This window comes from Micropterus salmoides, unplaced genomic scaffold (genome assembly GCF_014851395.1).
Source record: "Micropterus salmoides isolate LMB-PRFRI ecotype aquatic unplaced genomic scaffold, ASM1485139v1 Ms_hic_scaffold_23, whole genome shotgun sequence".
NCBI classification, from domain to species: Eukaryota; Metazoa; Chordata; class Actinopteri; order Centrarchiformes; family Centrarchidae; genus Micropterus; species Micropterus salmoides.
The window spans coordinates 13,976,238-13,999,846 of record NW_024041484.1 but is presented as its reverse complement, the minus strand read 5'-3'; the positions used below and the strand labels follow the sequence as shown (position 1 = coordinate 13,999,846).

Genomic DNA, 23,609 nt, shown 5'->3' with positions numbered 1-23,609 from the left:
AGAGAGAGAGAGAGAGAGAGAGAGAGAGAGAGAGAGAGAGAGAGAGAGAGAGAGAGAGAGAGAGAGAGAGAGAGAGAGAGAGAGAGAGAGAGAGAGAGAGAGAGAGAGAGAGAGAGAGAGAGAGAGAGAGAGAGAGAGAGAGAGAGAGAGATCGCTGTACAATACCCAAGCTACTAATCCAAAAGCTCTTTACCCTACATGTCAACCCTCCCCCCAATTCTCTCTACGCGCGCGCGCGCACACACACACACACACACCACACACACACACCTTAACCTTCATCAGTCCACAGAGGAGCAGCACGATAAGGAGAAAATATGTGAGGTGTGATACATTTGTTGGATATTGCGATGGTGGCATGAAATGTAATAAATAGATTTAAGTACGCAATTTCACCGTTTCACGCTTGTGCAAACTTCAAATTTAGATACTGAAAAGACATCTTGTTTTTTTAGTAATAAAAGCCTTCCAGCAATGGTTCCTTCCTTTGTGGCTTATTGTGGGCAGGTTACAGGTAGCTTTCTTTTGCCGTGAAACACATGTATGTTTTGCACAGCACGTACACTGTCTTGTATGAGCTTGTGTGGTGGGATAGGCTGATTTATGTACAGAAACTCGAGGAACAAAAGTGATGTCATGGTCAGAGAACAAACAAAAATCTCCCCGTTTAGATTCAGCAATGGCTTACCAAGAGTAAGGTTGCAACTAACAATTATTTTCATTATCGATTAATCTGCTGATTTTTTATTATTCTTTTGGTATATTCAAAAATCCCAAACTCACAAAATTCATCAATGTTTAATTCACAATGATATAAAACACGGTAATGCAGAAAATCCTCACATTTAAACATCTATAACCACAGATGTTTTGCTTTTTGCTTTAAAAAATGACTCTTTTTGTGGCTCAATAAAACCAATCAATTGACTAAATATTTCTGATCCAATCAAGAGCCATATGACCAGCTGTAACACCCCAACAGTAAATCCCCTACCTGTTCACTTAACTAACTGTTACTCTAAAAAAACATGTATTTATAATTTATGATCTCATTAATAAAACCTCCTTCGTTAGGGTTCTATAAGAGGGTTATAAGTCAGATAAGCTCCCATTCAAAACACACACACACACACACACACACACACACTGAGTGGTAGTAAAGCAGCCTTACTGTCAGAGGAGCTGTTTGCTGCTTATTGATTTCCTCTGGCTGCCTCTCTCTCTGTCCCCCTTTTCATTTGTAAACTTAACACTCTCCCAGTGATTGAATTTCCAACTTCACTTCCCTGACTCTATCACTCCCAACATTTGCAAACTTAACACTCCCTGATTAAATACTATTACTGAAAAGCTACTCTCTGGTGGGTAGAGCCTCCTACTCATTTCTCCCTCGACGCAATATCCCACCCTGCATCCCAGAGTGTCTCTTTTATCCCAAATACACATGATTAAAAGCTGGGCTCTCTAGCGAGAGGACTGCAGAATTAAGACACGCTGCCTCTTCCCCTCGCTCAATTCACCTTTCCAATCCGACCTAACACTCCCCTCATACCGAGAAGATGAGGCCGCCCGGCCGTTCCACAGAAAGTACGAAAATTGAAAGGATAAGCCAAATTATCCATCTGTAATTTTCATCTGCAGCCACTGGCTACGGTACGTTGCCATAGCTTTGCTAAGTCCTTTACATGTCACAGCGTGGTCATACCAACACAGACACTGCGGATCTGACCTGAGTTTGGGGACAAATCCAATCAATCAATCAGAATAAAATTGGTGTCCATTAATACATGTGAGTGTGCGGTGTGTACCTTGTCTCTCTGAAAAGGTGAAGCAAACAGAGAGAGGCATGGATATTATGTCAGCGCTCTGCAAGTAATTCACTACTGCCAAAAGGTTAACAAAGACACTCGCCACCGCATTCATGAAGTGCACACCTGGGAACAGACTTGTGCACACAGCAGAGCCAGACTGATACACCTGTAGGCTGACAGCAGCATTTTTATACAGTGTAATTTTACTTTTTTTATTTCAAGGTTTAAAAAGCTCTATTGTATTTGTATTTTACTCACAATGGAGTTCTACTGTTCAAAATGTACCATTATCGTCTACAGTACTGTTGAGTGAAGTTGTTCAACAGTAAAACATCCTGCTTCAGTATGTACTGATTTTTAACTGCCTCAAATATTCACGTTAGTATCAAAGTAGTATCAAGCCATTTTTGTTGATTTTGGTCTCAGCAAATCACATATTAGTCATATAGTAGGAGAGAAATAAAGAAAACTGTGTTTAGGGTTTTAACTAACAGTTGTTTTTTGTCAGTTGTTTTCATAATATGATGTTTTTTTCCTTCATTATTATTAATTATTATTCATTTACTGCAAAAAATGCCTGAAAATAATTAAATAATCCATCACAACATTTGTGAAGCTGGAACCAGCAAATATTTGGCTTCATTTTAGATAAATCACTTTAATAGTTATCGATTATGAAAAATTGTTGGCGACTGTTGTTCTGTCAATCGACTTATCAATGAACTAGCTCTAATGTCGTCCATCTCAGTCACTGCTAATGTTGAGAGTCTTTTCCTACTGTTATTCAAACATTTCTTTTGGTAGGTATCACATTATAAAACACTTTCCTGTCCTAAAGTGAGAACAGGTGAAGGGGAGATAGGCACAATTACAAATACCATCGCAAATACAAGCAGAGTACAGACACAGATAGAGATGGATAGAGTAGCAAATTAGCAAAGAGAGGGAGAGAGTCAACTAAGTGCCGGGGATCAAATTCCCAAAGGAAAAACAACAATACAATAGTTACAACCACTGACACGTTGTGCTATATTGGGGCTTTTATGGCGACCCCATGTTATTAAAATTTTTTGAACACCTACTGGGATGCAGAGCAGCTGCGTGGGCTACTTATATGTTACAAACATAAAGATGATAAAGTGTACAGTGTGAAAGTGGGTCGCTTAATAACGTTAAGTGACTGGACTGAAGGACATGAATGCTTCTAATGTTTTGGTTCCCGAGATCTGGTTTCATTTTACTCAACACATTCAAATGTTTAGCGTTACCATCCTGGCATTTCTTTTTATTTAACTGCAGTGCCTTGCGAAAGTATTCGGCCCCCTTGAACTTTTCGACCTTTTGCCACATTTTAGGCTTCAAACATAAAGATATAAAACTGTAATTTTTTGTGAAGAATCAACAACAAGTGGGACACAATTATGAAGTGGAACGAAATTTATTGGATATTTCAAACCTTTTTAACAAATAAAAAACTGAAAAATTGGGCGTGCAAAATTATTCAGCCCCTTTACTTTCAGTGCAGCAAACTCTCTCCAGAAGTTCAGTGAGGATCTCTGAATGATCCAATGTTGACCTAAATGACTAATGATGATAAATAGAATCCACCTGTGTGAAATCAAGTCTCCGTATAAATGCACCTGCTCTGTGATAGTCTCAGAGGTCCGTTTAAAGCGCAGAGAGCATCATGAAGAACAAGGAACACCCAGGCAGGTCCGAGATACTGTTGTGGAGAAGTTTAAAGCCGGATTTGGATACAAAAAGATTTCCCAAGCTTTAAACATCCCAAGGAGCAATGTGCAAGCGATAATATTGAAATGGAAGGAGTATCAGACCACTGCAAATCTACGAAGACCCGGCCGTCCCTCTAAACTTTCAGCTCATACAAGGAGAAGACTGATCAGAGATGCAGCCAAGAGGCCCATGATCACTCTGGATGAACTGCAGAGATCTACAGCTGAGGTGGGAGACTCTGTCCATAGGACAACAATCAGTCGTATACTGCACAAATCTGGCCTTTATGGAAGAGTGGCAAGAAGAAAGCCATTTCTTAAAGATATCTATAAAAAGTCTCGTTTAAAGTTTGCCACAAGCCACCTGGGAGACACACCAAACATGTGGAAGAAGGTGCTCTGGTCAGATGAGACCAAAATCGAACTTTTTGGCAACAATGCAAAACGTTATGTTTGGCGTAAAAGCAACACATCACCCTGAACACACCATCCCCACTGTCAAACATGGTGGTGGCAGCATCATGGTTTGGGCCTGCTTTTCTTCAGCAGGGACAGGGAAGATGGTTAAAATTGATGGGAAGATGGATGGAGCCAAATACAGGACCATTCTGGAAGAAAACCTGATGGCGTCTGCAAAAGACCTGATACTGGGACGGAGATTTGTCTTCCAACAAGACAATGATCCAAAACATAAAGCAAAATCTACACTGGAATGGTTCACAAATAAACATATCCAGGTGTTAGAATGGCCAAGTCAAAGTCCAGACCTGAATCCAATCGAGAATCTGTGGAAAGAACTGAAAACTGCTGTTCACAAACGCTCTCCATCCAACCTCACTGAGCTCGAGCTGTTTTGCAAGGAGGAATGGGCAATAATTTCAGTCTCTCGACGTGCAAAACTGATATAGACGTACCCCAAGCGACTTACAGCTGTAATCGCAGCAAAAGGTATTAACTTAAGGGGGCTGAATAATTTTGCACTCCCAATTTTTCAGTTTATTTGTTAAAAAAGTTTGAAATATCCAATAAATTTCGTTCCACTTCATGATTGTGTCCCACTTGTTGTTGGTTCTTCACAAAAAATTACAGTTTTATATCTTTATGTTTGAAGCCTGCAATGTGGCAAAAGGTCAAAGTTCAAGGGGGCCGAATACTTTCGCAAGGCACTGTACATACCATGGAAAGTGACTGAAGTGACAGAACAAGAACATAGTAACACGTGATTTTGTCCTCGCTCTCACACAAGTTCTTTCTGCTCACACATTTAGAAATAAAAAAAAAAAACCATTAAAAAACACAATCTACTGAAGAGGATTGTCATATCAAGACAATGTTAACAATATCATATCACAACATGTCTTGCAAATATCAAGTAAATGTTTAATGCAAACAATCGTTTTTAAATACTTATTTATATTGTATATACCAGGGTTTCTTCTTGTTTCACGAACATAACACAAAAATATGGAAGTATGATAGAAAACCACTAGGGATAGCCTAAAATGATTTATTATATCACATGTGTAGTACTTCCAAGCAGTATATAATTAATTCAGTTGATGCGACCTGGATCCAGATGAGTGGCATAAAATGAATTGATGGATTAACCAATTAAAAATGATTAATTAATTTAAATTAAGCTAAAACTGACATTTGCCCATTATGAAACTACTGTTAGGTAACAGTAGTGACAGGGCTTGCTATAGATCTGATGGAAACGCCACAAATAAAAGGACTGAACAGCCTCCTGCACAAATATTCCACTGTCAACAGCCCACAAAATTATTTTATGACCACTATTGATGCTTACGGCAGGAAAGAGAAATATTATGTATTTTTGTAAATAAATACATTTGTAATACCTTCTGAGGCCTACACCAACTAAAATTCTATCAACTTTTTAAGTATCTTTGTAAATGGAATACTTTTTGGTTTTGGACTTTTGGTTGGACAAAAAAAGCAATTTGAAGACATCACCATAAATATATATATTTTTTAAACTTTCAGCCTGACATAAATCACTTTGTTGGCGTGCATGTGTGTTTCCACCAACCTTTAATGGGCTGCTTGACTTCACCGTTCTCCCTCTTGATCTCGTTTATCACTTTGTGCTTCTTCTTCTCCTTCTCTTTCTCTCTGTCTTTCACCTTCTTCTTCTCCCTCTCCTCCTGGTCTCTCTCTTTCGCCTTGTCCTTGGTAGAGTGCTCTGTGGAAGCAGAGAAGGAAAGGTTTCAGGTCTTGGTGGTAGAAACACCTTACTGCACCCTTCATCTTGGCCATCACCCTTAAATTTTCCTTAATCTTGTCGGTCTTCTTCCTACGAAAATGTTTGGCTTCTCCTTCCCTGCTCTACCGAGCCTCTACTCTTATCTCTCATGTTTCCTCGGCACTGTAATTACCTTCCAGTTCCCTTCAAGACCGCAGCCGTCACTCCGCAACTTCACTTCATAAACTCATCAGGATATCCTGCGCATTGCTTTACCCCAAAACCAATCCCTGTCTCAATGTTCTGCCTCTTCTAGTTTCAATATTCTAAAATCCTCCCACTGCTTTTTGACTCGTTTTATTTTCTCTGTCAGCGCTTCTCCGTCACACAGAATCATTTGAGTGTTGAGGGAATATTGAGTGTTGAGGGCTCGAGAAATTGGAGTGCACTCGCTGTGGATGAGAGCATCAGTTTAAAATGTAAATATACCATCACGCACACCTCTTCAGTTTTTGGGAGTGCTTTCTAAAGGCAAGGCATGTCTAAGTGTGGACGGATGTAAATCAACACCTCTCACCTCCAGCCGAGCTAAGAAAATTTCCCCTTTCATAAAATTACTTTTATAATTTTAATCAAATCTTTTATACCCCTCCTACTTTGATTCTTCATTCCCATTAATTTCCCATTAAAGAAAAAAAACTCCCTTTTTTTCCCCCGCACTAGTTCTTTTGCTGATTCTTTCTTTTCCTTCCCAAAGAACTTTTTTCCCCTCTTTGAACTCAGTCAGATCCGTCTTTAAAAAAGGAAGCAGTGTTTTCAGGCTGTTCTCTCTCCTGTGGACGTGGGGAGTGGGAAAGTGAACGCAGTGGGGTTGGACTCGCTGTTTGCGGGATCAAAGGAGAAAATGCTTTGAAAGTAAAAAGGCTTAAAGGAGCGGTAGGAGAGGTACATCGATACACTCTTTTTAATGATTGTGTTTAAATAAATACTGTGGCATTTTGAGGCTTAATGGGTCGGTTTTCTCACTTAACATGCAGGTAGTCATGCCCCCACATACAGTGTGGTTAACAGTAGAAATGCCAAGAATGTTAATAAACCATTTTAAGAACTCTGCTGCAGAATTTACCAGACACCGTGAGCTTCCTGGTGGAAGGAAAAACAGCATGTTTCAAAACATCAATTTAGGTCCACAGGATACTGCCTTAGAAAGGAGAGCTCATTCAGTTCAACTGCCAGATTTATAAAAACATGTCAGACCATGCCGGAGTGGTAACAATCATGAACTGATGAATGAACCCAAGTGGCTGACCTGGCTTTAAATACACTGGAGGGCATACTGATAACAAAGAAGAGACCATCCCATTGGATACAGGGTCAAAAGTTCAAACTGAGTAACTAAATGTCAAACAATGTTGATTTTGTTCGGGCAGCACAGTACAAAACTAGAGGCGTAAATGAATCAGCCATTAATGTGAACCATGAAACTGAAACTTCTTTTTTTTTTTTTTCTTGTTTTTTTTCTGACTTTCTCACAGCAGCCGCTTTTGAAGGGGAACCCAGCAGGTGTTTTTTGCTGTTTGGATGATCACAGAAGAGAAAAGACTTTGAAAGACAGAAGGCCAGAGGCAGGCTGGTGTCACACCAGCACCAACTGCTGTATAGACGATGGCATCGTCTATTGGCCCAACCCTATTCGTTATCCATGTTGCTGTCACTCCTGGAAATCCAGGCTGATGTTGTAGTTTTCTTCCAGAGAGGGGTCATGTGATGGGTGCCTGACAAATCAGGGAAGGATAGGCCTTGACTGATAGGACCCAATCAGGAAGCCAAATGTGAGTGTCTGCATCATCATTTTCAAAGTCCTCCGTTTTCACCTGTGTGTACTAATACATTACCCCGGTTTCAAAACAAAAACGGAGTCAGAAGCATTTTCAAACTTTCCCGTTTTAGGTGGTCGGATTCTGCGTTTTAGTGTGAGGTAAATGTAGCAAAAGTGCTGTGTTTTAAAATGAAAACATAGTAATGTGAATGTAGCCTGTAGTCCAGCCAGGTTTGATTATGTGTTAGCAAAGACGGGCGACCTGTCCAGCCCCTCTCTGTGACGCTGAACAGGATGAAAACAAAATAAATGAAAGAATTCTATTTAACTGACAAACATTAATGTTGTAATTTTATTTTATTTACATGACTTCAATTTAATGTTCTGAGTACCTGATTTTATGACCGGCAAACTGTTTCTTTCGATCTCTGAACATCTTTCCCTTGAAGTTTGTTGTGAATCTAATTAACAAACAGAATTATGCAAATTCGGTTTCCTGATGCTTTGTGGAGGAATGTGAAGGCTTCAAAGATTAGACATAGTGAGAGCTCACCACTGTGAACAAGAGCAGTCCCACGTGAACAAAAGTGACTCACTGTGGCAAACTGGGATAAAAGGAAACAGGTAAAAGCCTTCCAGGTCAACAATGTGCGTGTGCATAATATTTAAGTCTGTAGGGTGAAAACGGTTACATTCAAAACATGTGAGATATACTATATCACTTCTCATATCAGTCTGCCATCAGCAGCTCAGTTGACATTAACCTGAGGCTGATAGGGGAGGGAAGATGGAGCTGCCCAGCCAGGCGACCAAGGTACAAAATAATTTGAGATTTTTTTTGATCGGTGTTGTTGGACTCACTATAAAACTACATGTAAACCTGCCCACCAGGAAAATCCTGCTACTCCAGATGGTCAGTCCACCCCCGCTGGTGTGGCAAATCCATGCTTCACCATTCAAGCTGATTTCACAGTAATTTAGCAATAAGGTTCACATAGTTTTTGTCATTCTAATGAATTGCTACTGCAGAGTTAAGTGTCTTGTAATTTTTGGGAATGAACAAATGGCCCTGCCCACAGTAACTTCATTGTGTGCTGATTGCAGCTAAGCTTAATTTTCTCCCCCCCTTCGCTGTACACAGATGAGCAACCCCAGATATAGTCAGGGATTCTGTCAGCATGGTGCATTTACATGCACACAAAAAAAACTACTTACTGCAAAGTCAGAAATTTACATGGTTCACAACCATCCCACTTCCCAAGTAACACAGGTTTACATGACTTATAGGCTAGCTAGTAATTAGAAAATAGATGGATTTCATTTGGCCCACTGTTGTACAACTTGATAAAGTTGTAAAGTACCTTCATGACTTATTCAGTTCTGATTTATCTGACTAAAAAATAAATGTGAGTAGGATAACCTTTAGGAGAACTGCATTTGATTAGAATTATAATATCAGACTGCATGCAAATACCCTGGGTGTCAACAACAGGCCACACAGCTGTATACTGGTCTTGCTGAGGATTAAACCTGCCTGTGACCTTTGAGTTAAACAACAACTTCTTTCACACTAATACAATAATGGGTCCTTATCCTGGCCCACTTCTTCACTGCGCTTTGTCAGAATCAAGTCTCTTATTTCAATACCAAATGTAACCAGGAGTCACTGCTCCCTGGCCTTCAGCCTCTGCTCCAACAGCAAACCACTAATAATATTACTGCTACTCCCTTCCAACCAGGTTGGAGCACAATCGGCTTCAGAACGGCGCTCCCAAAGCTGCCAGGACTTGCTCTCCAGCTCAAGGACTCTTTCCAGAACCGGGCACAAAACTTGTGTGCTCCTGTTGAACAGCAGTCTGTCTAACCACTGGGCCAAACATGTATTAAAAAAACACAAATTTAAATTGTGGTTTTCTTCAGTGCCATCTTAAGACCGTGTCGACTGCAGCTGTGTCACAGAGTCGGCAGACTGACACACTGTTACCAGTTCTTAGAGGAAGGTGCAGCTCAGCCCGGAGCAGTTTAATCCTTGAAACATTATGCAGAGGATTAATGTGCGATTTCCAGCAACACTCTGCTCCACATTCATATACTTCCCAATCTTCAAATTTGAAGCTCCTAAAAATAACTACAGTCTCATACTGCTGGCCATTGAACAGCTCACTACATCAATTAGAGTTTCAGTGCTTTGCTCAAGAGCACCTCAGCACTATTATTTATTGCACAGGAGGAGTGTACATACAGCATTAACAGTTGAATGAACATAATATACAAATCAAAATGTACCTCAGCAATAAAACTACACTAACTGACTTTTAATCTTATGATTGCTCAATAAAAATGTAGCCTATAAAGCATGCAAGCACGCCCAACACAGCCTGTTTATATGACTGTGTTAGGGCTACAGGCAAACAACACGTCTCGTTCACTGGTGTTGTCACGGACTGCAGTGGCCGTTCAGAGCGTGTCATGACCTCTTAAACTACCCAACTGGAAAAGGGTGACATCATGCACTCTCTCTCACACACACACACACACACACACACACAGGCATGTGTCCACTCTGTACTCCCGCTAAAGTCTAAACACCCACACATACACACACGCTCAAATAATATTTACACGCAAATGCACACATGCAGAGATTTTGAGACACTGCTTTGGTGTGACGACACACAAATCAAAAGCCAAAAAAAGGTCCAATAATGAGACATGACAAAACATAAATTAGTGGCTACTGCATTGTGAAAGGATAAAATTAACCTGTCTTATAAAATAATATGACATACTTTTATCAATGGCCTGATGTCAATTACGTATATAATGGAACAGCATTATAATATTGAGCTACATGTATGTTGGACATATATAGTGTTGCTTTATTCTAATGATAAAGTACAGCTGCAAAGATTAATCGATTAGTTGTTGACTATTAAATTAATACTACTATTAATTATTATGCTACTACTATTATTATTATTATTATTATTATTATTATGCTATTATTTTAAAATTGATTAATCGTTTTGAGTAATTTTTGAAGAAAAAAGTTTTTAAAAATTATCCGATTTCAGCTTCTTAAATGTGAATATTTTCTGGTTTCTCTAGTTGTCTGTGACAGAAAACTGAAAATCGTTGGGTTGTGGACAAAACAAGACATTTGAGGATGTCATCTTGTGCTTTGGGAAACACGGATTAACCTTATTTTTTAGGCCAAACAATTAATCAATAACAGATTAAGTAACAACCCCTAATATATTTATGTAGCATATATATATTAAAAGAATAAAGGTTTTAATGGCAAAACAAGTTCACAGAGAGTGTGGTGGAATGAACTGTAGAACATTGAGTAATAAGCTGTAGAGCTCTGTGTCTGTTTCCCATACAGCCTGAGGTTACAGAGGGGGGCGTGGTGCTCTACCAAAACAACACTTACCCTATAATGGCGGGCGGCTGTCATATTGTTATGACAGCAGCGTGTAGTTTTAATACATTCCGCTCCAAAGAAAATAAAAAAGAGACAGAGATTTTAGCTTTGTTTATGCCGTTCATAACATCTTAGTCCGGATCTACTACATTTCTATTAAACGTAAGTGAATATAACAGGTTATGTTTTCTCAACACGACGTAAATACGTAACAGTTCCGCAGCATCAGGAGAGCAGCCGGTTACAACGTAACAACCAGGTCGCGCGACTAACTGCCCTAGAACGCTGTTGTGGAGCTAGAGGGTTCACGAGCGGGTGAACAAGCGGCGAAAGCAGCAGCCATATCCCGTAGAAACATCGACTGAGCTGGGCTTGAGAGCCTCTAAACTCGATGTAAATCTCGACTATAACGTGCAATTATAAATAATAGTAGTCTGCGGGTCCCTATATAACGTTAAGGGACGCCTTTTTGAGTAGCTAGTCCGAAAACGGGACTGTCCAGACAAATTAGGAGGGAGACAACTGCACGCTCCGGGCCACATGTTCATATCCCAACTGGCTGAGTCCACGATGAGCCAAGTAAATATAAAAGGACCTAACTCTAGGATACTTATAATAAACACAACTCAAACTTTAGGAATTCGCTTCAAGTAAAATGTCTCGAAAGAAAATACCCTATGATGGCCTACCTTTGGGTGGCAACATGACCTCCCCATTTTCCCTCTTCACTGCAGAAGTGTTATTAAATCTGCTGATGTCGTTGTTGTTGTTATTAACATTACTCCCGGGTCCGGAGGTCACCAACAGTTTACGTTTCTTTTTCTCTTCTCCGCCTCCTTTCCCCTTCTCACTCTCTTTCTCCCGCTGTTTATCTTTATTCGGTTTCTTGGGTTTGGAGGATGAAGGCGCTTTGTGGAGGAAGAAATCGCTCTGTTTGAAGACTTTGTGTGTGTTTGTCGGTGGCTGGGATCCACCGGTAGCAGGCACCGGAGGGTTGTTGCCGCTCGTCTTAACCGGGGTGAAGCTCCACAAACCCGCACTACCGCTGCCAGAACTCTGCTGCTTCGTGAGCGGCTGGAGTTTCTCTTTGCCGCTACCGTTGCCTCCCACTCCTCCGTCCCTGCTGAGTTTCTTAGGTTTAACGCTCCTCTCTTCGACTCGGACCTTCTTGGGCGGCGGCGGGTTGAATTCCCGGGAAGACTGAGAGCGGTGTTCGGGGGCTCCCTTCGCCTCGCTCGGCTTGACGAGCGGGCTTTTGACGGAGGCGACCGCCGGGGCTGCCGCAGTAGCAGCAGCAGCATCTCCGGTGAGGTAAACGGAGCCCAGCGAGTCAGCCATCTTGAAGCCTCTCTCTCTATTTACTCTCTTTCCCCAACGGCCGCCGTTGCTGTTTTTTTTTTTTTTTGCTCGACGTGCGGGCAGGCAGTGAAGGGGCGGGGCACGCGTTTGACTGACAGGCAGGCAGGGAGGGATTAAGGCTTGACTGACAGGTAGAGAGGGAAAAACTAGAGGCGGGGCTTAGCTGCTGTATGTACTGTTGTGGTTGACAGTATTGGGTCGTTCATTAATCACTCATTAATCTAATCCAGCACAGACTCTGCCTTAATTTGCACAGCAACTATATATTATTTTCATTATCAAATATTTTGTCGATTATTATTTTGATTAACTGATCCATTTTTATGTCTACAAAATGTCATAAAATGGTGAAAATTGCATGTCACACTCGCTGTATTAGAAATACCCATTCAATTTGAACATGAAGAATGAAGCATTTTTGCTTGATCACTGAGACATGTCCTAAAATGTTTATCAAAGTGAAAGAGGCAAAACTCACAACATGATTTTTTTTTTGTGGTTGTGACTTTGAAAATGCTTATTGTGTCAATCAATCATAGCCACCTGTGTAGAGGTGTTTACTCTTGAGCTGAAATGATTCAATTAATCAGCTGATTGGATGAAAATGATTGCCAACTATTATGATAATCTATTTAAATAGTTTAAATCATTCTTCAATAATAAAATGTTTAATAAATTAACTAAAAATTTAATACATTTCTTTGTCATATATGATAATACATTTATTATCATTGATTGTTGGACTATTTATCTGACAAAACAATATGTTTGAAGACCTCACCTTGGGTTTTTGGAAACAGACTGTTTTCTGACATACAGACCAAAAGATTTTGAGTTACATGACAAACCCATGTTTTGAGTTTCCCCGCTTCATCATAAATCAAAATGTAAGCCAGTTTTATTAAAACATTGCTGATTGGCAGCATCATGAGACACCCACACTGATAGTGGTTTCTGTCCATTACAAAATAGAGCAGACATATTCAAAATATGTAGTTTTATTAGGCTTAGTTTTACATTTGGATTTGAGACCTGACACCTGAACTGTGCAGTCAGAAGAAGTCAAGGCTGAAAATGATCTTGAAGTATATTACCCACACATGGTGAGAGGTGGTGTTTCCTCCAGGGTGTCCAGCCTAAAGGGAAACTTGCCCTCTTTCATCAAATCTTCACAACTACATTTATCACTCTCACAAACAGAACACATCATTTTACAGTGTCATGAATCCTCCGGCGCTGTTTACACTGTGATTTACTAAACATGATTTGCTCAATCTACAACGTAACTACTTTCTCATGTTCTCAAATAACTGGAGTAAAAAGTACAATATTGGCTGCTAAGATACAGTGGAGTAGAAGTAAAATGGAAGTACTAGTGCCTCAAAAGTATATTAAGGACAGTACTTGAGTAAATATAATTAGCTTCTTTCCACCACTGATTAGGACAGACCATAAACATTGTAACAAGATTATTGCATGATGCAAACCAGAAGTGGAAATCTGATGTCTCTGTGTGTTGAAACAGCCCAGAAGAACACCATGAAGTAATTGCGTGTGCAATTGTGTATTTAGAAAGTCAAATGCTTCTACTGTATGTGGCCAATATAAAAATAACCTGGCCGAATACATTGTAGTGTAAATTCTAGGCTTCAAACCAAAGCTGAAACAGTTGTCAGTGTCTTCAGACGGCAGCGCAGCCTGCTGCTACTGCTCACATACACTGAACGACTATATTTATAAGCCATTACATAACATGTTAAACTGCTCCATGGGAAAACTGAGGTGACCCAGTTAAGATAGTAACCTGAAAACACACACACACACACACACACACACACACACACAATAAGTGTGTTAAACAAAGGTTTGTAAGTCAGAAAAGGCCAAGGAGTAAAATAAAAGGGAGGAAGTTAGAAACTTGTGAGACGCCTGTGTAATTAATGTCCTAGATCCTTCCTTATGATGCAGTGTATGTATTTAAAGCGGCTGTGGCGTCAGTAAACTGTAATTCATTTAGTAGTATAAAGAAGTTTTTATCTGATAGAGTAGGCTGTGTAGTTTTTGTCTTTTTCTTAACTGAAAACATGTTAGAAAAATTCATTCTGACAGGAAAAAAGTCTTTTCAGTGATTCATTTGCAAAGTTATTTCCCTGCATGCCTTCTATTTAAAAAAAAGTTCTGTATTAGACTCCACAGGATTGTGAATCAATCAATAAAAAGAAGTGCAGAATGGAGGTGGGAACAGCAGCTGGACTATTTTGGGTCAAAGTTCTGGAAGTCCGGGGTGGATGGCTTAGTTTGACTCCTGATTTAGGTTTCTTAGTGGACAGATACCAAACACATTGAAATTAAATTTTGTTATTATTGTGGGTATGATTTCCGCAATTGGAGCAAACTGATAATCAATCAGTGAATGTGACTGCACTGTATGCATTCACTGGAGCTGTAAAAATGCAAATATAGTAAATCAATATGTATACTTTATTTTCAATATAACCAGAGAGGACTGACATGACTCCACAGACAGAAATGCCTAAAGCACCTCTCATGCAACAGTTACACATTAAGTATTGCAACGTAATGTATAATTAATCTGAAATGAGCATTGGCTACACGTGTGCAGGAGCAAATTATCACAGTATGTCTTCCTACCTGCTGTGTCTCTGTATGTCAAGCGAATACAAATGTGAAACTCTCAAGGTCTCTATCTAAGACAGTGTTTACACCACCTGCGAGGATTAGTTAATCCCCATATTAGCGTGTGTGTATGTATACATTTGTCTCGGCAGATCTTCCAGGTGTGAGCAAGGATCTCCTGCTGTGACCCCCTCCCTCTATATATACACACACACACACACACACACAGTGATTGACATTATCAGATTATATGTGCAGTGCTATCAGCCAGTCGGAAACAATTAAATTATCTTTATCACTTGTGGCTTCAGAGACAAGTCAGAGTGATTTATCAACCAATTAACTGCTCTATATTGTAAATAAAAGCTGACTGTATGCACACACACAGACACACACTCATACAGTCAAACACAACCTGCACACTCATGCAAGTAAAAACAAAGAGGCATGTCCTTTCTTAATGTTCATTTTTACTGATTGATTTCTGCAACATACAAACATTTTGTGTGTGTGTTTATGTGTGAGGGGAGGCACAGAGGGGGGTGGTGGGGGGCTGAATCAGAGTCCCACGGTAGGCAGTGAGCAAACAGCAGCGGATCACATCGCTCACGCCGCAAATGGAGAAGAGGGGAAAAGCAGGCAGGGCAGGCTCTCACTTAAAGGCACAGGTGGGCTCTTTTCTGAGATTGAGGCTAGTATGCATGTGAAAGGGGGCAGGTAGGTGGGTGGGTTTGTGCTGCATAAGCAGAAAGAAAGGAGGATTGGGGAAAGAAATGAGACTTTTCATCAATACGTCTATTAGTCTTTTTTTTTTTTGCATTTAGTTACTTTGAACCATCAACAAGTTAGAGATGCTTTGTTAAAGAGAACTGACCTGTTGGCAACATAGACGCGTTAAAAATGACGGGCTTTTAAAAATGAAATAGGCAGAAATGACAGCGGGAGATTAAACAGAGAAAAAATAGCAGGGGAGGTTTTAAGGAGGCTCCTTGTCCAGAGCAGGAGATCCATCTCTGCTGCATGTTTTACTTTAAAAGAAAAAAAAAATCTGTAAACAATAAAAAATTGGGTAAAAAGTATAACAGAGGTTGAGGGATTACGTGAAAAGAGAAGAGAGAGGGAGAGGTTTGGGTAGGGAGCAGTGGGCTTGTGACGCAACAAACAACCGCGTATACAAAAATAACTTTTAAAATACCATTTACAAAAAAAAACGACCATTATCATTATTATTATCATCATTAATATTATTATTACAATCTTATTCAAAGCCCGGTATAGCTATCTGAAAGGGGGCTTGCTCAATGCTTTTCCTCTGCCAACCAAACAAAACGTTCAAAAAAAAAAAAAAAGTTCAATCTTTTTAAGCATATATTTCCAACATAATAAAAAATAAAACAAACCCTGAAATATTTGCCAGAAGCAAAAACAGAAAAGGGCAGAGGAATAATTTACAGTTTGAAGGGAAACGCTGTGTAGGAGAGGAATCATCATCATCATCATCATCATCATGCACTGACTTTCTTACATCTTCTGTTAATAAGAATATCTAAAGAGATAACAAAACAAATCTCAAATATTATATACCTAAACTGTCCTGTACAGTTCTTTATCTTTAAAAACAATGCATATACTGTATAGTTATGGTAGCTAATGAAGGAGAAGTTAGCAAAGAACAAAATCAAGGAGAAAACAGTAGTCCTGGGTCCCTAGCTGCTTGCATCTTTGTCTCACACACACAGAAGCAGGTACAGTATGATTTTTGGATTTGGCCGTCAGATGAGAAACCATGCTAGTCCTATTTGTAGAGAAGGGTGTTCTGTTTTAGGAAACCCGGCTTTATATTAATCTGTCAAGTCCCGTAAGAGTTTTAAGTGATGTGTAACATTCCTACTCCAAAAACTGAGGTTTATTGTGAGTAAACTGGCTTCTAAAATAAGAACTTGCATGGTTGTTCATCTCAGGGGCTCTGAAGTAGGAGAATGAGAACAGAAACGCAGAGGTACAACGACAGGAAGAGAGCACAGGACAGTGCAGGGGGAAAAATAAATAAAACAGCAAATGTGAGTCCAAAGCAAAGACCAAGAGAAGCCAAATACACAGAGGGTGAAATGAACTGAAGAGAGAAGCCACATTGAGGAGGACTGTGATTGGCTTGTCTTTTCTGAGAGGCGGACTAAGGCAGGCTCATGGTCCCAGCAGTGAGAGCCAGAGTAACAGAGCTGATGAGTTTGGCCATTGCCAGTGTGTTTTGAGGTCATTTTATCTCTGTCATGACAGGAATTAGCAGAGTTCCTGAGCACACAGTTGGGAATTGCGCTGTAAAAGTTGCTTGATACAGGTGATACATTTCTCATAGTTGCTTTTTATTGTGAGAAACTTGAGAAGGGAACGCCACTCATTGGGTTAAACGTTCCGTGATTCAAAGACGTATGCAACAAATCAAGATAAAGTTGAGGGTCATAAGCCCAACTGTTGCTTAATTCAGTCAATCAATAAAATCCTATTACACTGAATTACTAAATTTATTCACTTTTTACTATGCATTCAACAATGCCACGCCACACAAAGATGTCTACATTATTAACATCCACTGCCACAGAATTGGCAGATGTTTAAAAAAAAAAAAAAGGTTTCACATTTTGGAAAAGTATGCTTCTTTGCTTTTTTTCCCCCCAAAGAGTTAGATGGGAAGATTGATACCACTCTCATGTCTATACGGTAAACGTAAAGGCAGAGCTTCAAGTTGGTTAGCTTAGCTTAGCATAAAGACTGGAAACAGACGGGAACAGCTAGCCAGCTCTATTCAGAGGTAATTAGGTCAACCGCCTAACCACACCTCTTCAACTCACCAATTTACACTTTACATTTTATTTGTTTAATCTGTGTGAAAATGCTTATTGGGGGCTAGCTGTTTCCAGTCTTTATGCTAAGCTAACCAGCTTATAGCTCCAGCCCCATGTTTACAACATAGACATGAGAGTGGCAAGAAAAATAAATAAGCATTATTTCCCAAAACGTTGAACATCTTTAACAGCAAAGTCTGAGGCCAAAATGGCTGCTACTGACCACTGCAATGACCAAACTATATCAATATATGACTCTGGTAAACAGGGAGGTCAGCATAGAAATATAAAGCACAAGAGCAGACATTACTGCCGTCTACACAGGAATGAACCCTATGGGAAACCACAACGGAGGTGAGAATCAGGTGAAGGTTGTTAAAAGTCATCTCAAGTGCTTCTGTTTCTATGCCGGTCCTTTGTAATGTAGCACCAGCACACAGAAGGGGGGGGGGAGAGCGCGCACCCTGGCAACCTGTACATACCCAACAGAAGAGGTTACATCATGGGTAACAGATTATCTAGGTTCGCTTTGAAGATTGTTGTTCATTCAGTAGGAGGAAGCAGACACTTCCGGGGGGGTTCAGTTAAACCTCAGGAATCAGCTTCCCACAGTAGCTTTCCTGATTGAAGATAATTCCTGATTTATGATGAAAAAAACGGAAAATGTTCTTCCTGCTAATTTAAGTAGAACACTTATTTATTTAACATGTCACACCTAAATCCATCTTTATTGAGCCCCAGAATGGACACCTTTTCATGATGTGTCTACAGCTCAGAGAGAGAAAAAAGGACCCCTTCTTAATCTCTCAAGTCACCAAGAAACAGGAGGGGGAAATACAGGAATTATCCTTTAACCGTTGACAGGAAAGTAACCAGAGTGATCCCAGGTCAGCGTCTACAGAAGTCAACACCTCTAACACCAGCAAGCCGGACAGGAAAACGTGGGCTTTGTTCTAAAGCCACTTGACCAGTAAGTGTTTTTCTGCTTTGCACAGTGGCACTTTAAAGGAAGGGCTGAGGAGGAGGAGGAGGAGGAGGAGGAGGAGGAGGAGGAGGAGGAGGAGTCAAACTGGAGAAGGTGTTGGCACAGAGTTACACAGAAGGTGTTTCTATGTAAAATTGTGCCGTGTGTTTGTGAAGCATCTATCAACTTGGTTTTTGGACCAGCCAGGTGAGCTCAGTAGAGTCCATCCCCTGAAAAGGGGAGGACACTGTCGGTGGACGGGGCAGATGGACCGTTCCATCATGTCCACTCCATGGGGGGTTCCCGAGGGCCTTTAGGCTGAATGCAGCGGTTACCGAATCCTGACAGAAGAGGCAAAAAAATGTTTTAGCCGGGTTTCTGTTTTTGCTTTAAACTGAATAAAACACATCCAGAAAAGTCTCCCTTCCCGTGTGCCTTTAACGCTTGCCTGGTCTCATAACCAACACATATTTTCTGCACATGCAGCCCAAAGTTAAGCCTCCAATGCCACACAAAAAAACAAACCTGATGACATTAATAGAGGCCTTGTTTGTCAGCAAAGAAAAATCATTACATGTGCAAATAATACGCAACCTCCTTCAGAGGGTTGACTAGTGGAAACATGACAAACAACAGCGTCCAGTCACGAGACAAGAAAAAAAAAGGAAGGTAAACTGACAAAACATGTAAAAGAGATAAGACAGCAGACTTACCCACCCAGGTCTGCCTTGCTGTCTGTTGCTGCAGTGCCAGCAGATGCAGGGTCAGCTGGAGAGGTCTTCTTAACACACTCGGACACATCTAAACAGAGGCAAACACACACACACACACAGATCAATGGAGTGGAAGCATTGTGTGGATATCAGAGGTGGTATAATAGTTTTAGTGATCATTTAAACTGCATACATTTGTTCAATTGTAAACTAACACTTATTTTTATTTTATTATTACCATTTAACTTCAGCCTAGTTTGTACTGAAAATACTGTGCTAGCTCAAAGTAGGGCTGGACGATATAGTCACAAATGTTATCGCAATAAAACATTTCATATCATTCGATATCGATAATTTTCACGATAAATGTCCTTCAAATCATTATTTCTTTCAAGTTTAAATGCTGACTTTTGCTCCTGAGTTAAAGTTTAGGAATCCAGTTGGTTAATTGTGGTTTTAAACTATTCTTTATGGTCAGAACATGACAGACACTTGATGTCAAACAGTAGAGCATTCAAAACAATTAGAATCAAATCTTTTTCAACAAATATGCACAAGTAAAATTAAGTAAAATCTTTTTTCAGTCCCTTATCTTCAACAAAATAAATATCTTGATAGAAAAATTAATTTGTTCTAATTCGTTCGTTCAAACTAGTTCAAATTAATTAAACATTTATTACATTGTTATTGAGGTCAATTATATCGCGATAATTATCATTATTGTTTTATTGCCGGTATATTTGACAGCTGTCAGTTATTTTTGACAGTTTGACACACGTAGGCCTCAGTGTCATTTCAGCTGCATCACACCTTTAGCCGCACGTGCACAAATCAATTTTACAGCAACTGATAAAATATTTCGTCTGCCAAGAAACTTGCATGATCGTAATTATCAGCAGGAGCTTAAATGAACCACAGCCTTTAATTTTTTCTTTATGAATGCTCCTATTGAGTTATATTCATAGCTAGTAAAAAAAATATTTATAGAATTCAACTCCAACATTTATTCCCTTTTCCGATTATTCTGTCTCTGTCACACACACACTCACACACAAGCACCATTAACTACTGAAGCAATAAATTGGCAATAACCATCATCACGCAAAGCTCATAACAGGGATAAGCCCACACACACGTTTTCCATTTCACCTCTCTATAGACATGGTTTATCTTTCCCCCTTTTTCTCTCTCTTTTGGCATCTTTCTCTCTTGCTCTTACAGCTGCCCTTTTGACAAACGCTGTCAGTCTTATCGTGTGCAAGCTAATTTGTAAAACATTGCCCGTCTAGTTCCTGCTCTGCTCTGCCTACTAACTGCTGTGAACACGCATGAACTTGGGACACTGTGTGTGTGTTGTTTATACCTTTATATGAACCGCTCCAGTCAGCTGAGGCTGACCTTGTCACCTCCAGAGGGTCTGACAGAGAGAGCAACAGAGACAGTGAGTTTGAGAACAACTGATGGCAAATTAAGAAAATCTTCAGACATATATATTATACATTAAAGCACAAATCGACTCACATTCCCACACATTCATACACTTTCAAACTCACTATGCTTCACAATATCGTTCGATTTTACTTCCGCATTCAGTCTCCTCCATTAAACCAAGCTTTCCCTCCATTCTTCAGCCTCACAGCGGGGGAGAAAAAAACCTCCGCTCGGGCCAAAAGGTGCACTAAGGCCTTATGCTCACCTGTATTTAGACTGAGCCGGTGCACACAAGTGAGAGTTAGGATCCTTCTTTGATCATAAACAGCAGATGACAATGAGGAGACAGGTTAAGAAATGACATTAAAGCCTCAAGACACTGTCTTTACTTTCTACCGTGTTGCTGTATGCTTAATACATTCCCCTGTCTATATGCATCCATTTCGCAACAGAAGACATCACTCACTACTACTGCTGTGTCCCAATTCCACACTAAATACTAACTATATACAGTGTGTACGGTATACACAAATGTTCTGGTATACTGTTTTGTAAAAGTTTGTAGACAAGAAATCTTACTGTACTGTTTTATACTAGCAGGAAATTATGCAATAAATGCAATGTCGAACTGCGACTTTAGAAGCTCACAGCCTCAACTTTCCTGTGTGAATTGCATTGTGGGAGAACAATGTCCAACAGCACATTCTATTTTATTTATGTAGTATGCATACTGGCCGTTTTGCGTATCCTTTATTTTGCCAGTGTGAGTTAGTATTGTATGTTGCGTGGATTGGGAGGCAGCTTTTGACTGATCCTGGTCACTGAAGGACTGAAATACTGCCGATGGTGCCCCCTAGTGCTGTAAAACTGATAAAGCCTCTCACAAAAAGAAATGTCTGAACTGCTTTTCATCTCACGTGCTCTAATGTGGCTGAATATTTTAATCTCCTCTCTCCTCTTCTGATATCAGAGCTCTACGCAGGAAAAACAGCAGAAGGCAACGAGCCCGGCTGAGTTATATAAGAGACCATCCTGTTACCTGCCGGCCTGATGCCTGCAATTTGTGTGTGTCTCCATGTGTTCGATTGAAGTGAGGATGAGAGAAACTGAGGCCCTACCTGTTCATACATAGTAAAGGAGAAGATAAGAGGAATGGATAAAAAGGAATATAAAAACATATTCCTCTCTTTTCAGCTATCAGAGGCTACTGACTGAAACAAACAACCACTGCTGACAACGCACTGTAGCAGGTCCATCCACCATAAACCGCACCAGACTCGTATCCAGGAGGTGACCCAGTGAATCCACAGCACTGGAAACACACCTGTGAATCTTGACCAATGCGAACGCACCTGTGGCCAGTATGAAGGACTCAGGGGTTCTCGCAGGGAGAGGGGGAGGGGAGTCATCGCTGTCCAAGCAGTCTGGGTTAAAAAGGTCAGAGGTCAAATGAGAAGCAACGTTAATAGTTGGCCCCAGAAGACAGACAAGACATGGGCAGTGAAATGTAAACGATGCAGAGACAAGCGCAAATGCTCAAACTCACGACAAGAGTTTCCTTCTTTAAAGACAGCGGTACACAAGGTGATGGAAAACTGCTGTATTACAAAAACTTATTGTTTTTTATGTTCTATATATTTGTTCTGATTTTTGCTAATTTGTGCCGTTTTCAACAAAAAGGTTAGATATGCTGTATTTTATTCATTAACAATGTTCTGAATATATAGTAAGTTAATGTCAGTATTCACTGCTGTGGCAATATTGTGTCTGAATATGGTCATTCCAATAAAGAATTTGAATTTTAAAATATTCACAACAAGCTTCATTTTCATCATGCTTTTCATTGATTGTGTGGGAACCTCCAAACCCCTAACTGCAGGTATTTAAAAGTATCTATCATGTCATCTGTAACAGTATCTGCTGCAAACACTAAATACTGAGAACCCTATCAATGCTGATATTGATGCTACAAATGTTTAGTTTCAGGGCTATGTCTGACATGTAACCGCTGTCAGGAAGAAAATGTTTATATAATGACAAATAATAATTCCCTTGGGGTGAAAGAACAGGGCTCTAGCATTGCTAATGTCTGGTTAAGGTCTGGCCTGGCAGAGTGAGTTGCAACTAAAATCACTGACATGCTCCAGACATTTCCCAACATTCTCGTGATCTTATCATTTTCTAATTGAGCATTATGGAGCTAAGAAAAGATGATCTTCGTTTTGTGTTCCTTAATATGAGGATATTGACTGGGACTATATGTATTGTGATTAGTGTTTACCATAGAAACTCAATTATCTAACACAACACTGATACCAGACTCGCCTGGAAATTGTAATTTCTGGTTCTCCTTGATAGAAAGCCTCATTTAATCCACTGCCAAGCTTAATGTTGGTAGCAGCAGCACCAATGTTGATTCTGTAAGACTCTGAAAGAAGCCTGACCCCTTAATATTTTTTCCAATTCACCCGGAGGGGGATGCAAAGGAAGGAGGACAGCTGAAATTTCCTCTGAGGCTCTGCTGAAGGATCGAGATACTGGCTTTGAAGAGTTTTTTGCTTTTGACTATAATATTATTATAAAATGTTAGCTTTGTTTCTTTGCAGAGACAATCTACTGACCCTAAATAATGCCTCTTTTGTGGCAAATTTTTTGATCCACAGTCA

General features: G+C 40.1%; 2 protein-coding genes across 4 annotated transcripts in view; both read right to left on the bottom strand.

Annotated features, from left to right (window-relative positions):
• Positions 1-12,472, bottom strand: part of LOC119918300 (lysine-specific demethylase RSBN1L-like) — a 36,089-nt gene extending 23,617 nt beyond the window's left edge. Inside the window, exons 1-2 of the mRNA XM_038738947.1 lie at positions 11,686-12,472; positions 5,598-5,750 (exon numbers count right to left, since the gene is read on the bottom strand). Of these exons, the coding sequence (XP_038594875.1) occupies positions 5,598-5,750; positions 11,686-12,334 (802 nt within the window). The 5' untranslated portion in view covers positions 12,335-12,472. The remainder of the gene's footprint in view (positions 1-5,597; positions 5,751-11,685) is intronic.
• Positions 12,473-15,443: 2,971 nt separating this feature from the next.
• ptpn12 (protein tyrosine phosphatase non-receptor type 12) overlaps positions 15,444-23,609 on the bottom strand; it is a 48,740-nt gene continuing 40,574 nt past the window's right edge. The window contains exons 15-18 of one of the 3 annotated variants that reach the window (XM_038738949.1): positions 22,296-22,367; positions 20,876-20,929; positions 19,513-19,600; positions 15,444-19,140 (exon numbers count right to left, since the gene is read on the bottom strand). In XM_038738949.1, the coding sequence (XP_038594877.1) occupies positions 19,131-19,140; positions 19,513-19,600; positions 20,876-20,929; positions 22,296-22,367 (224 nt within the window). In that variant the 3' untranslated portion in view covers positions 15,444-19,130. The remainder of the gene's footprint in view (positions 19,141-19,512; positions 19,601-20,875; positions 20,930-22,295; positions 22,368-23,609) is intronic. The other 2 variants (XM_038738948.1, XM_038738950.1) reach the window with 2 other exon arrangements.